General features: G+C 40.8%; 2 protein-coding genes across 2 annotated transcripts in view; both read right to left on the bottom strand.

Annotated features, from left to right (window-relative positions):
- The window catches only part of c21h8orf34 (chromosome 21 C8orf34 homolog), a 74,315-nt gene extending 73,848 nt beyond the window's left edge, over window positions 1-467 (bottom strand). The window contains exon 1 of the mRNA XM_042510609.1: window positions 150-467. Within this exon, the coding sequence (XP_042366543.1) occupies window positions 150-218 (69 nt within the window). The 5' untranslated portion in view covers window positions 219-467. The remainder of the gene's footprint in view (window positions 1-149) is intronic.
- Window positions 468-1,646: 1,179 nt separating this feature from the next.
- Window positions 1,647-15,247, bottom strand: part of prex2 (phosphatidylinositol-3,4,5-trisphosphate-dependent Rac exchange factor 2) — a 115,989-nt gene continuing 102,388 nt past the window's right edge. Inside the window, exons 37-41 of the mRNA XM_042510369.1 lie at window positions 14,495-14,561; window positions 13,122-13,312; window positions 8,460-8,562; window positions 4,542-4,609; window positions 1,647-2,560 (exon numbers count right to left, since the gene is read on the bottom strand). Of these exons, the coding sequence (XP_042366303.1) occupies window positions 2,515-2,560; window positions 4,542-4,609; window positions 8,460-8,562; window positions 13,122-13,312; window positions 14,495-14,561 (475 nt within the window). The 3' untranslated portion in view covers window positions 1,647-2,514. The remainder of the gene's footprint in view (window positions 2,561-4,541; window positions 4,610-8,459; window positions 8,563-13,121; window positions 13,313-14,494; window positions 14,562-15,247) is intronic.

The following is a 15,247-nucleotide window of genomic DNA, read 5'->3' as shown; positions in this document are numbered from 1 at the left end:
TCCGGTGTGACAGCTCACATTGCAGATGTGCGCTCATCATTTCGCACAACTATACAGACAAGCAGATTAATGCAGTCTGGTGCAAAGCAATGCTCCTTTAAAATAGCAGCCAACTACTTCAGAGTTGTTGGTTGAATTCGTGCACTCACCTCAAACAAGGGTCCGATTTTATTCTTCTCCAGATACGACTGAATTCTTGACTGTTGTGGAGACGCCATGAAGAAACTGTTGTGCCTCGCAGGAGCTTTATCAGCAGGATGAAATCATGAGGTGAGCCGGTGTCAGTCCGTCGTCCTTCACAGAGGCGTCTCGGCGACTAAAAATGTGCAAAAAAAAAAAAAAAAAAATGTCACCAAGTGGCGCCGCAGTGGATGCACGTGCAAGTTCAGACGGTTCGCGTCAAGTGCGGAGCAGGCGGCTCTGAGCCCGGCTCATTGTGGAGACTCAGCCCGGGACCGTCCACAGTTTGTCGCCTCACTGACTCTCTGGCGGCAGCTTCCCGGAAGAAGCCAATGGCACGGCAGCTCTGTGACAGAGACTACAAATCTTCCGCTCACTGGCTGCCAGCTCTGTTAACGGTGCCACCGCCACTCCCATTTATCCGCCGGGCTCAGCCAAGCCCTCTGTGTTCACCGGAGTGTGGCTGCTCATCCATGACCTGAACACTAACACACTGCGCAACATCACGTGCACGTGCGCTGACAGCTATTGACGCAAGTGCAGATAATTCTAATAATTACCGAAAGAGGAGTTAAAAGCGCAACAAGTCTTTTTTTTTTTTAATGCAATTATAATTAATTGATTAATTAAACAATGTAGCAGTAAATATGTTACTTAAAAGATAAAAAATAAACAGAGAACAAAAGTTAGTTGCAGGGGCGGAGCTAGGCTCTCATCAAGACATGGGGTGGAGCTTTTTCGAGGGGGTCCTCTGAAGTTGTCCTATTAACTCTTTAAAACCTGGATGGACACCAGGGGCACGTTCAATCTCAAAATCTTTGCACCTTTTTGTCTTGTTTCCAGATTGAACTTGTTTCCTCAAAGCAGTCTGCAACAGGTTCTTGTATGTAAATAAATGTCTGGCATGTTTTGTTTACATTTCACACTTTGATAATGTAAACATATATCTCTCATGCCAAAATAGCCCTTTGAACCGAACCGAAATAAGCAGGATCGTATTAAAAGTCAACGCAGCCAAAATCTCAGCTATCTAACCCTTTGAAACTGAGTAAATGAGTCTGTCTTTCAAAAACATGCAGGAAAAAGGCAGTGACCAACTTGACAAGAAATGTCCTACAAATTGTGAGAAATTGACAAGGTGTTGATCTGAAATTGGTGAGAGAATTATTAGAAAATTAAAAAAACTAGGAAAAAATTGTCCAGAAAATGATTATTTTAACTAAAATTATATATATATATATATATATATATATATATATATGTAAGTAGCAGAGGACTTTAATATGAAAAGACATTTGCACCTTAAATTCATACATTTAAGACACCAATTGACACCTAAAAATTCAACAGAACACAGGATATTAAGTGTTGGATGCTCAAAATTTTCTGGCAAAGAACACCCAACACCCAAAAACCAAACATTTCCAATGAGATGAAACAGACATACAGTACACAGGAAACATCACTGGAGCTTATAGATGCAGTTTATTACCATTGTGTGTTTGCATAGTATTGAGCTAGACATCCACCTACAATGATACATTCAGTAATAAGTAACAGAGAGACACTTTAATCCTGAGTACTGTCGATATAAAATAACAGAATATATCTCATAGCTCTACTTCAAAAAAACCTATTATATGTTAATACTGATAAACCATTGAAAATCTTCATGTGCATGCATGTAACAGTCGTAGAAATCCAAACACAATGGAAGCTCTTTTAGCACATTCACACTACATATGTATATTTACAAGTGAATAAACCTGTTGAGGAACGTTACAAAACACACAGTCATGTAATTATCCATTACTGAAACAATCAATAAAGCATAGAGGCTGGAACTGAAGGGAAGCAGACAAATTATTGGCTAATCTGAACACATTGCAAAGCCAAATATCTATTATATCAATATTATCTTGCTTATTTCATATGCAAATTAAACTAATAAGATGAAATGCAAATGTCCCCCGTGAAAACAAACATCATTTTTAGCCCATAATATGCCGACAGTAAACTGATGGGATTTGTTCTATTTCGTTGGGCTAATTTAACTGAATTCTCAGCTATAAATCTTTTGTTTTCTCACTGAGTCATTGTCTTGTTTGATGCATTACATGGGAAAAAATCAAAATATGTATAAAGTACAACAATGAAATATATAATGTATTAAAAATACTATTTACGTTTTTAAAAATTCTATTTACATGGTAGGCAGCTACCCTGGACATATAAAAATGGACCCAATGACTGTCTTTTTTTAGGGTGATCCTTCATGGGTGGAGAAGGACGCAAAGCTTCTCAAGACTTCAGCATGTTCTTCGACACAATGCATTATGGGTCGCCATCAGGGGGTGGAGGCTGGCACAGCTTGTACAACCTGATCAGAGAAACATGCACGCAAAATGGCATTTAATTACCTTCTATTTCATAGTGCATTAACACAAAGCAATGATCTGGAGGGAAATGTCACTTCCCACAGCAACAGGTCTTTTGTTTGGCGCAAAGGAAGTGTAACCAGAAATATAAGCTACAGAAAACTGTCAGCCGTGGAGAAATAATTATGCTTAGCAGCACACATCCAGCTCTGCACTACAAAGTCAAACAACATTAACTATGTTCAAACAGTGAGAAAGGACTTCAGAGTTTAGCTGCTACCGTCACAAGTGTTGTTGGTTTTAAAGCTTTAAAAAATACAACTTCTTAAACGTACAGAAGCCATATGCTCTGTGTTTTAAATGCCACATGAATAATTCATAAATTAGTTGTTTGCATTTGTGAGAGAATATGAAACTCTGCATAACGGCATCCCTCTTTTTTCCACTATTACCATTATAAAGTCTATAAACAAATCCTGCCAACGCACCCACAGTCAAGAATTATATGGCCTGTTCTGCCGCCTTAATGAACACAAATATAACTCTAACAGCACATTTATTGTGCATTAACCATAACTGATCAGTGTTTTTCTAATCTCAGTGCGATTTTCAGCACAATCAGCTGTGTTTCTTGCATCCTAATAAAGCACTGCTGCGTTCTGTAGTTTAAATGATGATATAATGATTGCACCACTCATATCTTTTAGTCTTGATGAGAAATGGCTGCAGGCTGAACTCACTAAAATGTTTCTGTCCTTTTCATCTACACATCAGTGAACAAGCAGCCAAAGTCTCACAAAGCACACTTCCATATTCTGCAGTAGTCACTCACACTGCAACAATTATGACATGAACCTACTGAGAGTGCAGCAATTTTGCTCTGCAACCACAATGTCTCAACACTAATCATCCCGCTACTTAATTGTGTTTGTCAATTTCACTAAAAGGTTCAAAAGGGCTGCCTGTCACACAAAAGCCTATATGTCACAGCCAAATGGCAGAGGCAGTCCTTGTCCTCATCTTGGGGCTACTGAGTGCAGGAAGCTCCCTTCTAATGGAACCATTTGGCCCCAGTCCTGCACAGAAAGCACATACACACACCTACAGCGCTGCACAGATACATGCACCTCTGAAAAGCTGAATTTCACAAGCAACGTAGACATTATAAAAGCAGGTTTTCAAACCATTATAGTTCAGTTTGGGGGGAAAATCTTAACATAATTGCTGACTATTTGCAAAAGTATACCACAAGTTTTTAGACCTTCCAGGGAACACTTTTATTTATTTATTATTTCTTCTTTTTTTGGTTTACGCTATCCCCACATGGTAGAGTAATTACGAATAGAGGCAGTTTCTAAAAGTCCTTGATGTTACTTTCAAGTAAACTCCAACATCAAGACACACAATTAAAGAAAATAACATTGTTCTATTCGTCTTTCCTACTGCTTTTTTCCTGTCCTTTCTAACTTCAGTCTCTTGACCTCTACTAAAAATTAGCCATGTCCATCACAGAGCCAGCCCCGTCCCCAACTATCTAAAGTCTGCATGTTTTGATTGCATGCAGGTAAACAGTGGAGAGCAAAAGAGGTGCAACGCACTGACTGAAATGCAATCTTGGGACCCAATGGCTTTTGTCTGACTAAGATTTAGCTTTTTTTTCAGCATTATTTATTTATTTCCATTCATATGCAGATATTTGTTCATAGAGCATCACCTCCTGGTTTAACACTACACCACAGCACAGTGAAATAAACTCCTACCCATGACTACCCATCATGATACAGCTAATCAACTCTCTGTCTGCTAGTTGATTTCAATGCACAGGTGAAATTAATGGAAATAAATGGCTGCTTGGACGATGAGAAATCCTTCAAAAAAAAACATTCTTTAAAAAAGGAGCTATAACATGCAGAGCTTGTTGAGATCATTTAATTCCTGATGTTGATGTTGCCCTGCGTAAACAGGATGTGGCTGCAGTTTTACCTTGGGACTGATGACGGCGTGCGATCCCTCACCCCCAGATTCTTGGCAGAATTCTGAACTCTCGCACCCTGAAAGACAAACAGGCAGCGATAGTTCATGACATCATGGATCAGGTTGAAATGCAACAGTCATAAACAAGAGCTAAGAAAAACACCATAGGGAGAAGACACACACACAAGCACATGTGTTTAAAAGATCCACTGGGACCACAGATGAGCTGCGACTGGATACATTTAGGGGGAATTTAATGACTTGAGTTCAGAGCCATGAATGATTGAAAGTCACCTGAGAGAGAAAAGGAATCGGTTTTAGTCTAAACAGCCCCTACATTCATTGGGGGCTGTAAATGAGACGTCACAAGATGCATGCTGAGATTCTAAAACTTAAAGTACAGCAGCTGTGTGCTGTCTGTCTTTAGTATCGGTCCTTCTTTTAACTGTGTAAGCAAAAGACCACATGCACAAGAGTCTTTGTAAGGAAATAAAAGCAAGTAGTAAGGGATTTGGAAGATGAATGGTTCCTGTATGTGAGTGTGTGTGTGACTGAGTTTGATTATACCCAGTCAGGAGTATGTCCGCTCTTCGCTAATGTTCCTGTAGTCTGCTGGCTGTGCGCAGAGTTGGCAGATACACAAATGTTGAGGGGCAGGAAGCAAGTCAGACTCTCAATTTAGAGACACCTGCACTCATAAATACACCCTCTCTCCCTCTGTGACGCACGCACCAAAGCAAAAATACACAATCGAATCATTATCCGGGGAGGTCATCAGCGTCTTCTCTTTAAGCAGAGCGGCAGCAACCGGCCAAAAGTGCATTAGCTGACCTCTCAGTTACAACTCTGCCATTTTCCATCTGACCGTCCGCCCTGAGTTACGTCCAGATAACGGGATAGCATCAGCAATTATTCAATGCCTATCACAGCCATCCATTCTGATGCCTCCGGACAGAGATGCCCCCCAATGTCCCCAAAGGACATGACACCCAGAATAGATGAGATGAGACAAAAAGTCAAAACAAAACTAAGCGAGTGAAACTTGATTTACATACTGAAGATCTCAGAAACAAAAAATAAGAGCAAATCAAGGGGAATGTCAGAAATAAAGTCAGATTCTGATTTTCAATTTGTCTTTGGCGTGGCTCACAAGTAACAAGAACAAGAGCAAGCTATGCTAGCGGCTCCATGAGGCTGCACCATGGAGAGAACACGGCGTTGGAGGTGAAGCCTAAATTTGTTCAGTGACACATGAAGCCAAAAAAACTTGATTTTTCAAAGGATTTTCTGCATCCATGGGACTGTAAAGGAAGAACACAAGCAAATGTCTCATAGCAAAACAAATAGTTTAATAAGCAAATGAGGAAACACCTTGGAAAATCATTTTTGTAAGATGCTATGTGCTTTGGAGGTTTGCTGTTTTTGCTGCAAACTATATTGAGAGAGTTAATGAAATTTTCCACTCATCCATACACATACACATAAACTCATACATGCATGCAAACATTTATCATATAACATACTGTTTTTTAATCTATTTTATGAATTATGTTTGCTATGTATGTTGATAATCATGTTAAATGTCCAGCTCAAGAAAATCACACGAGGGACCAGGAGGCTGTAATTCCACTGTTTGGCCACTATGTCAAATTGGCTTCAAAGACTGGCGCTGTTTCTGGGGGCTCAGACTACACTTAGTTCAAAGTGTTGTGTTTAGGCTAAATGCTAGCCTCTCTATTGCAAAATGCATGTAATTACAGTGCTAACATACTGATGACTAGCAGGTGTTGCATTCACTATTTTCATTTAGCATACAAGATCTGCAAATTAGTTCGTTATTACATGCATCTTGTAGGAGACATGAATGTTTGTCACAAATTTCATAGCAAAAAAAAAAAAAAAAAAATCACCTCATGGTGGTGCTGATGCCAGAAAAATCAGATAAGCAGCAAAGACTTCAGGATTAAGCCCCTGGGAGGCATTACTCCTGTTCAAAATTTCTTGGCAATACATTCAATATTAGAGCCTTGAGTCAATATTAGATCCTTGCTGCTAGCTTGGATACAAACACAGTATAGAGAAAAAGATATATTGGACAAATATGGTATTATTTGTCCTAGAAGCAGCAAAGCGCAATAATGTGCCAGTGTTTACATACAGAGCCCTTCTCTGCTAGTTTATAATGAACACTAAGTCACCCACACATTGAAAATGCTGCATGTATTTTGCATAACTGTTTTCATTTTTCATTTTCATCTCATCACTTAATAACAAGCAGATTTTTTTTAAAGATGATGTCTCTGCACCTAAAACTGAAACTTTATATTCTGCCAAGGCTTTAATGGTTGAAACATCAATGAGAAAGTGAAATAAATATTTCCAATGAGACATTTTTGAATTCAGATTATTTCACTTTATCAGCCGTACGTAGTTTTCTCTGAATTTGCAAGTTGAAATACATTTCATACATTAATAAAAACAGTTCTATGTTACTCTTTTCAAATGCTGAAAAAGGAAAAATAACTTCCAAAAGGGTGATAGTGTGAGTTACCTTGATCGATTAGTTTATATATTTATATATATTCTGCCTACACAGACCAAATATTGGAAATTGCTGTGCAGAAATTCACAAATCAAATTGTTTTAGACCCATTTTGCCCAAATCACTCATGCATTCTCATTTTGAATGATGCCGTCCGGGCTTGATGGATGGGACCTGCTGGGGCTGGATGCTGTGTGGATAACCTTTACATCAGCAAGTATGACTATTCAGCGAGGAAGAAGAAGCGTCATCCAAAACCCTGTGTGATATTCATATTCGTCAGCTGATGTCTGACAGCAGATACAGAGCAGACTCATCTAGACTGAACTGCTCTGTTCTGCGGTGTTTCAATCAATGAGGATGCAAGAAAAGAGAAAATGTCTCATGACGGTCGCAGAAAAATGACACAATCTGCTCTGCCAGGAAGCCATGAGCAAATTTACATACCTGCACCTTTTATTATTCCATTACAAATATCTCAAACCACACCCTCCTCAAGACAGATTTTTTCCCCAGCCACATACAGTAGTGCTCAAGGTCACACAATGCACAGAGTTGCATCCTCCTGGCTGCCAGCCCAGTTCTCTGAGTGCAGAAATTAAATGCCTGTCCTCCCGCAGGATCTCAGCCTCTCGACGAACTTCTCCTCTCACTGCAAACAGCCACATAACCACCACTCACAGAACTTCTAATGACTGTCTGAGATATGGGCCAAGATCCGGTCATGGCTGGAGCCTTTTGTCGAGGCGGGTGCGTACGCCCTGAGAAAGTAATAGGAATTCTTTCCCTTGACCCCAAATCAACACACGGACAAACAAACAACCTCCAGACTCTCGACCAATCTGTTCACTTTCTCATTACTCTTTTTTTCTTTTTACCACCTCATTTGGTCAAATCATATTCTGGTTGCAGTGAATGCATTTCTGATAAGATTGAAATCGTATAGGGGTGATACAGGGGGAAAAAGCAAAATAAATGATGATACAGACAGAAGCAGAGCTAATGATTTCTGCTTGTGGACAGCAGCGAACACATCTTTTACTGCCCAAAAACATATCCTTGGCTGCCTTTAAAAATTGAATTCCTACTGAAGTAATAGTGTCTGAAGGAAATCAAACAAAGACCAAAGAAGCTAAAACAGCTTAAATGCTCCTCTTTACTGTCCGCACCATTAAATCTATTGCTCACACTGTTTCGGCAGCCTTGTTTGACTCAATGAAGAAAACAGTTTATCTAACGATTCTGAATGCAGAGATTGAAACACAAATTTACTCAGAGTGAGAAAATGTCACTGCAGGGACTGTGGCAGCAAAGAGCTGTAGCAGTGATGACATGAGGCTGAGTTAAAATGTAGAGAGGTGTGTGTGTTTGTGTGTTAAACATACCTGTTTCCTCATGACATCAGTGGCCTGCATGATGCAGCGAGGGGGCAAGCCGTGGTTTCGGGCAAGCAGGATGGCCTGCTCCAGCGTCACACTCAGGGTGCAGCTGTTCAAAGAAGGAAAACGCTAGGTCAAGGTCAAGGTCAAATGTTTGCTTTCTGACTCATTCTAAGAAAATGGATGATGCTGAATAATCATATTTTCACTTTGCCAGAGAGCATCGGCTATTGATCTTTCTATTTCACGCATGGTGTACTATCAAAGCATACACTGTATTTGTCACACAGACTGTATACAAAGATGGAAAACATGACAGCTCCCAAAAAGGGAAGCCAAAACATCTCAGTTGACCCCTGATGGCTGTCTGCAGTATAGATCACAAACTCCGCCCCCACTGTGTTGGTAAAATCAAAGGCTTTGTTTATACAGCAGATCAGATTTGTTTCCTAAATGAGATCTTGAAGACAGACTGTCCACACTGTTATTTGCCAGTGATGAGATTGGATTTGTGTGTCTAGACATCACCAAACTATCTGTATAGGTTGCCGTGGTAACAACAAATGTCATACTATATATGACATATGTCATACGCATGTAGCAAAGCTGGTAATGTGGCGTTCCAACATGGACACATGAGAAATGGACGTCCATCAATTTGACTTCCATGAAATCGCACTGTTAAGTTGCGGCTATTTATTGCAATTTATTTTGGCATCTGTCTACAGACTCCATGTTGTCCTCATAGATTTATAATCATAACTAGATACTGGATGCTAAGATGGCGCCTATTCATTACAAGGGAGTTGCGTGCCTGGTGCATACGGCAAACAGATTTAACACTTCCGGGTTTACGTCACATGCACATCAGTGTTTCTCCTGCTCAACCTGCCCGTAAATTCAAGCTCGGCTCATAGACTCTACATTGTGTTGACGTCACAGATTTTTTTAATGGCTTTTTCTTAACTTGAGGTTTTATAAATATAAAACCACCATGGATTAAAAAGTCGGAATAAAAAGAGCCATAATTGACATTGTTTGCCGTTTGAGGTGTCCTGTCAGCAGTTTTACAGACATCTCTGTTACAAAGGTGGTCTATGGGTGAATTTGGAGAAATTTTTCCACTGTGATACCACGCATCACCACATGGGGCGTGGTTGTCCTCCATAGTGCTCTGCTCGTAAAGTATGAATTCTGCTCAGCACCTCCATCACTCTGGATTTGACGGCACTGTTGTGTTTGGCACGTAAAGACACTGAAATCAGATTTGAGCAGCTAGAGTGTAAGAGATGCATCTGTAGAAATCCGATTAGAATCACATTGCAAACCACCTTGAAATTTGGTTTTGATACGATTTGCATTTCATGGCGTTTCTTGCTGTCCATTCTTTCTAAAATCAATCTGAATACAGTCTGGATAAAAAAAAAGGATTTGGGCTGAGTGCCTGAACAGACCAAAGTACATGTCAAATATTTTTTCCCAAAGAGGGTTTCTGTCATTTGAGGTAGTTCTTATCACACTAATGTATGTCTCTTTTGTTGTAAAAGTCTTTGATTTGACACAACACAATCATCTATAGTGATAATAAACACTGTCTTAACATGCTGTTATGGCAGTGAAAGTAGTCCTTGCACCAGATGGAGACTGAAGCAAACATCAACAGAAAACAAAAGCATGCCAAATTCAAACTCTGGGCTTCATCCAGATATGATGGGTCTTTGGCAGAATTCTGTACGATTATATCAAATCTCCCCGCACGCATTTTGCTCCCCTTGACACCTTGTCATTGCCTTCACATTCCTCCCGCATCACCTTTGCTCATATCCTCGCTAATGAATCATTTCACTTGCCACTGAGATGTCACTCACAGCGAGCAAACACACGGCATCAGGAGACTACCAAAGCTCCTGATCTTTGCTTTAGACTGAATAGAAAGAAAGGATAAAACCTCGTGCTGGACTTTCAGCACTTTGAGGAGACTTCCTCCTTGTTGCAGCTGAGAGAAACAGGTCCAAGGACAAGTCAGCGTGACTCCTGTGGCAGAGGCAATGTGCTCACACCGCCATACGGGTGTGATGTGCGTAAAATTAGTGTTGACGTGAGTCTGTGATTTATTAGTTACAGCAAACTTAGATGCAATGTGTCTCTTTCTCTCTCTAAACTTCTCACACAAACACACACGCGCACACACACACACACACACACACACACACACACACACACACACACACACACACACACACACACACACACACACACACAGAGGCAGATGGCAGCATGTGGATGAATCCTAAGAGAGCCTGTGACAAGTATCAAGGCTGCTGGTGACCTTTCTATGATAACAAGCTGTACTAGTATATCGATCCAGAGCCTTTTCACTGCAAATTGAACTGTCCAAAGTTTCAACACTGCCAGGCTCAGTTACAAAGAGTAACACTGCCATGGGGCTGTGAAGAAATATGAGCTGTTTGTTTAGTATCTCCATCTCTCTGGTACAGTTTTCATACCAACTGAGAAAAAAACTTGAATAAAAAAAGAGCAGATGTGCGATGAGGAACTTAGCGCTGCCAGAAGCCAAACTTTGAGGCAATCAGATCAAGATTTAAAAGCCCCCCAAGGTCCAGTTGCATAACATTATGACGGCATAACATGATGTGATAAAAGTAATGAACTCAACAATCATCTGCAGTATGTGCCAAAAGATATCCTGGTGGAGAATTGCAAAAGAATGTCCTCTCGCAGGCCACCCCAGAATATTTTAAGCACCTAATTTGAGCTTCCCACACCAATAAAGGAAGAGAGAAAAAATTCACCCACAGAGGATCTTTAAATATCTCTTCAGCTGGAGCAGGATGAAGGAACTGCACAAAATCTGTGTGTGTGTGTGTGTGTGTGTGTGTGTGAGGCTGTGCGGTTTCCCTTTTCATTAGGGCTGGTGAGATAGTATGAGGTGATTTATACCCATCTGTTTTATGTTGTTCCAGCCCATATCCCATTTACACTCTGTGTTCCATCCAGAGCTAAGTCCATCCTGATAAATGAGATGAAACAAGAGAGCGACAAACACAAAGAAAGAGAAAGAATGACAGAGAGGATGCCTGAAGACGAAGAATAAGCAGAGAAGAAGCGTAGGCTTATATCGGAGAAATAACTACTCTGTGAAATTCAACTATAATGAATAAAAAGCAAATTGGAATGTGGAATAGGCTTTGTGCTTGTGATACTTTCTCCCTCCTCTGATATCGTTTTTGTTCTGCTGTCAGACAGTGAACTCTCCTCTTGCCTCTCTTAACAGTGTTTGTGTGAGGTGATGGACCAAAAAAAAAAAAAAATCTGAAGAAGAAAAGGAGCGCTGCATATTGCAAAATGCTGATGCCCCCAAAAATATCACGCTTTCACTGTTATTAAAACTCATCCATCAAGTCAACTAATCCAATCAATAGTGCCTGAGAAGGCTGCCACACTGATAATGCAATTTCCACATTACTAATCTACTGGCTTGGTTTCGCAGCTTTTTCAATTATACCAGATTTAGTTTCACCATTTATACAAGTAATAAATTTGGAATATTTTAATGTTTGAGAAAGCAGTGAAATTGGTTCATTCGGGTATAATCTGTATTCTGTCAATAGTAGAGGCGTTACACATAAAAATCTTGACGGCAAAAGTTTATGACATTGATTTTGCGAATACTTGCTTTCAAGCAGAGCCTCGCTAACTTGCTCTCCTGTGAATCCAATACACCCATCAGTCTGCAGCTTTGGAAGGTAAAACAGTGTTTAAGGAGAAAGCCAGTTCACAAATAATCCTAAATATGGCAAGCCCTGTCACCTGCTGTGTCACGCTACACTTACCCTGCCTGTCTGGCTGAGTTGTGACCAGTGTGTGTGATTGCAAAGACACACACACACGTATACGCACACAGGCTGCAGGTTAATAAAGTAGCAGCAGTCATTGCACGGACAGGAACTTTCTATTAGAGCTCAGGCAACCAGGCGGCTCCATCCACGGCACTTTATCAAACCATCAGTCACATCTAGCGAATGCATGAACGTGTGTGAGCATGTGACTGAGACGCAGAGATATGGAAACTGTCACGGGGGAAAGAAAGAGGGTATCAGAAAGATGGGTGGGCACGCTGAGGGAAGGAGCAGAGTGAGAGGTGAGAGATGAAAGCTAGGAATCAGTGGTGACAAACGATCAGGATGTTTCTGCCCTCATGCATTGATGAATGGTGCCCTCAGCTGCAGGTGAAGAAGGCTGCCATATATAGAATTCAATGCAAATGGAGGTAATTGACCTGTCTCCTCCTTGTGTAAAGTGCTATACCTACTTGAATGCTCCTTATCTGGCCTAAGAAACAATGGGCCCTATTAACTAGAATATGCAGCTGGTAATTAATGCAGAGAAACGGGTATTAATAGAAAATCCCCATGGTGTGGAGTGCAGGCAGGGTTCTCATGAAATTGAGAGGTAGACAGAGGATAAAAGAGGGTGCAAGGAACCAGGGAGAAACTGTGGTAGATGTGGTAAAGGTGAGCAGAGTGTTAATGCTAGTGAGATGAAAGAGAAAGGTAAACTGCAAGAGAGCTGTCAAAAGAAAGAAAACGGTAAGCAGGAACGTATAATTAAACTGGAGGCGGTTCATATATGTGCCCACGCACTCACCGGTGCACGCCGCTGTTGCACATGACGATGTGTGTGGCTCCCAGACGCGAGCAGAGCTCAGAGGCCACACTGAGCAGCCCCACTCCGGAAGCCCCGCAGGCGGTGTACTGACAGGCAGCGGTGCGGCGGCAACTGATAAAACTCTCCATCAGACGGTACAGCTCCTCAAGAGCATTCAGGGGGCGCATCAACTGGGCAGGAACAGAAGGAGAGGGGTTAGTGGAAGGTCCAATGAGGGAAAAAAAACACTGTCAAGCTGTTTGTGAACAATGTGCATAAAAAGAGTAGATCTGCTGATTATGAGGTGCTTGTGCTCCTCTGTCAGGTAAAATTTAGATTGTGCTTTTAATGCAGATTTATAATAAAAGAGAGTTTCCTGCTGGGAAAACATGTTCATGTCAGCTTCATTATAGTAATTTCAGGTAGAATTTGGTGCATATTTTATGTATTTGTTGTAAGGGCTGTGTATAGGTACTCACTTAACCAATATGGAACTGGATGTGAAAATGACAGCAAAAAGACGTTGGATTTCAGATTTTGGTTGGAATGAAATTTGGGTTGACAATATTTTAAATGTCTAACAGTTAGAGAAGTCAGAATTTCAAGTTCTGTGGATGTTAACATCATGTCATTTTGCAGATGTTTTACATACCTTATGACTAAACGTCGTTATTCTACATCAAGATCACATGAGATTTTTGGAAGAAGTTGAATTTTGTTGTTAACAACCTAAATTCAACCAATTATCAATGTCTAATGATGGTGGCCAGCTTGGTAAGGTATCGCCAAAAATAACTCACTACCAAGTAGTATCAAACAGTACTTGCACTTTATTCTTTTTGTACCCATATATAGCCAATTGCTGCAAGCCTTATTGAGTTTAATGCATTGTGTGACTGGCCCACTACCACAGCAGCTACAGCCCTTACAGTTGTTTTGGTGAAGTAGAGCGAGGTGCATCTGATTGAATTGGTAGTTCAGCATGCAGAGATGCCGTCAAAGTGTGACACTACACTAAAATGCTACCAGACACTATAAACTTGTTGTGATAAAAATGAATAATGTACTCTACTGGCATTGTATCACTTAAAGGGCACTGGTATTTGTACTGGAAACATATTTTTCTATATTATACAGAGCCCTTATTTATCATAAATTCACACTGGTAAAGTCAATGTCACTTACTAAAGTAATCAGGTATTTGCCACAGCTCTTCTTCACTCAATTTGACATATAAGTTGACTTTTTTACTGCCATTCAGGAAGTTGTTACACCTTTAAGCACTTCTACATTGCAGCATTAAGATGTAATCCTGCTCCTCAGATTCCATGATGCCATGAATGCAGCACGGGGTTGTGTGAGGTTGTTCTTACCTTATCTATGAGGGCAGCTTTGGGTGCAGAGCTAGGTGGCATGTTGGACTGATCCAGGTAGAAAGCCCTGAAGGGGAGAAACAACAGTTCACACATGGAGTAATTCTAACAGGATGTTTGTACTGCAGTGGGAGAAAAAACTGTTTCGTATTTTCATAATGCAGCAAACCAACAATCACACACAAGTTGTTTTTTTTTTATTTAGATGCCCCATTGCTTGAAAAATACACTGTGGCATTCTTTTCGCTGCACCATTAGGTCATCAAGACCACTGGCTGCCTTTCTGGGAAAAGTAGGCCACCTGCTCATTATGGAGCGCCATCATCTGACTATCCATCATGAGAGCAACTTGGGCACAGCTCAGCAGAAACACGGACTAAGCATCTCTTGTCCTGGGCATCACTCCAAATGCCATTGCCTCATTCATTCATGGAGTAGTCCGTTTTGGTGTTACTTCCCTCTTTTGTCCACTGGAGGCAGCACTGGGCTGGTGTCATTATGCAGACAGAGGGGATGTATGCCGCAATGAGTCCATCTGAGGTGGAGTGCTACTGGTGCAAACTCAGCAGTCTGTGACTCCATCAAATCTCAGTAATCCAGCAGTGGGCTAAAAATAGGTACAGTACACCACATTGAACCCCCTTGTAATAAAATCACATACCCCATTACTTCTTTGCCAGGAGCAATAATAATGTACAGCACACAGTCACCCGTGGAGTTCTGAAAACGCAAACAGTCAAGGAAAAACTCAGT

The sequence above is a fragment of the Plectropomus leopardus genome, chromosome 21 (assembly GCF_008729295.1).
Source record: "Plectropomus leopardus isolate mb chromosome 21, YSFRI_Pleo_2.0, whole genome shotgun sequence".
NCBI classification, from domain to species: domain Eukaryota; kingdom Metazoa; phylum Chordata; class Actinopteri; order Perciformes; family Serranidae; genus Plectropomus; species Plectropomus leopardus.
This window is presented reverse-complemented; position numbering and strand designations above follow the sequence as displayed.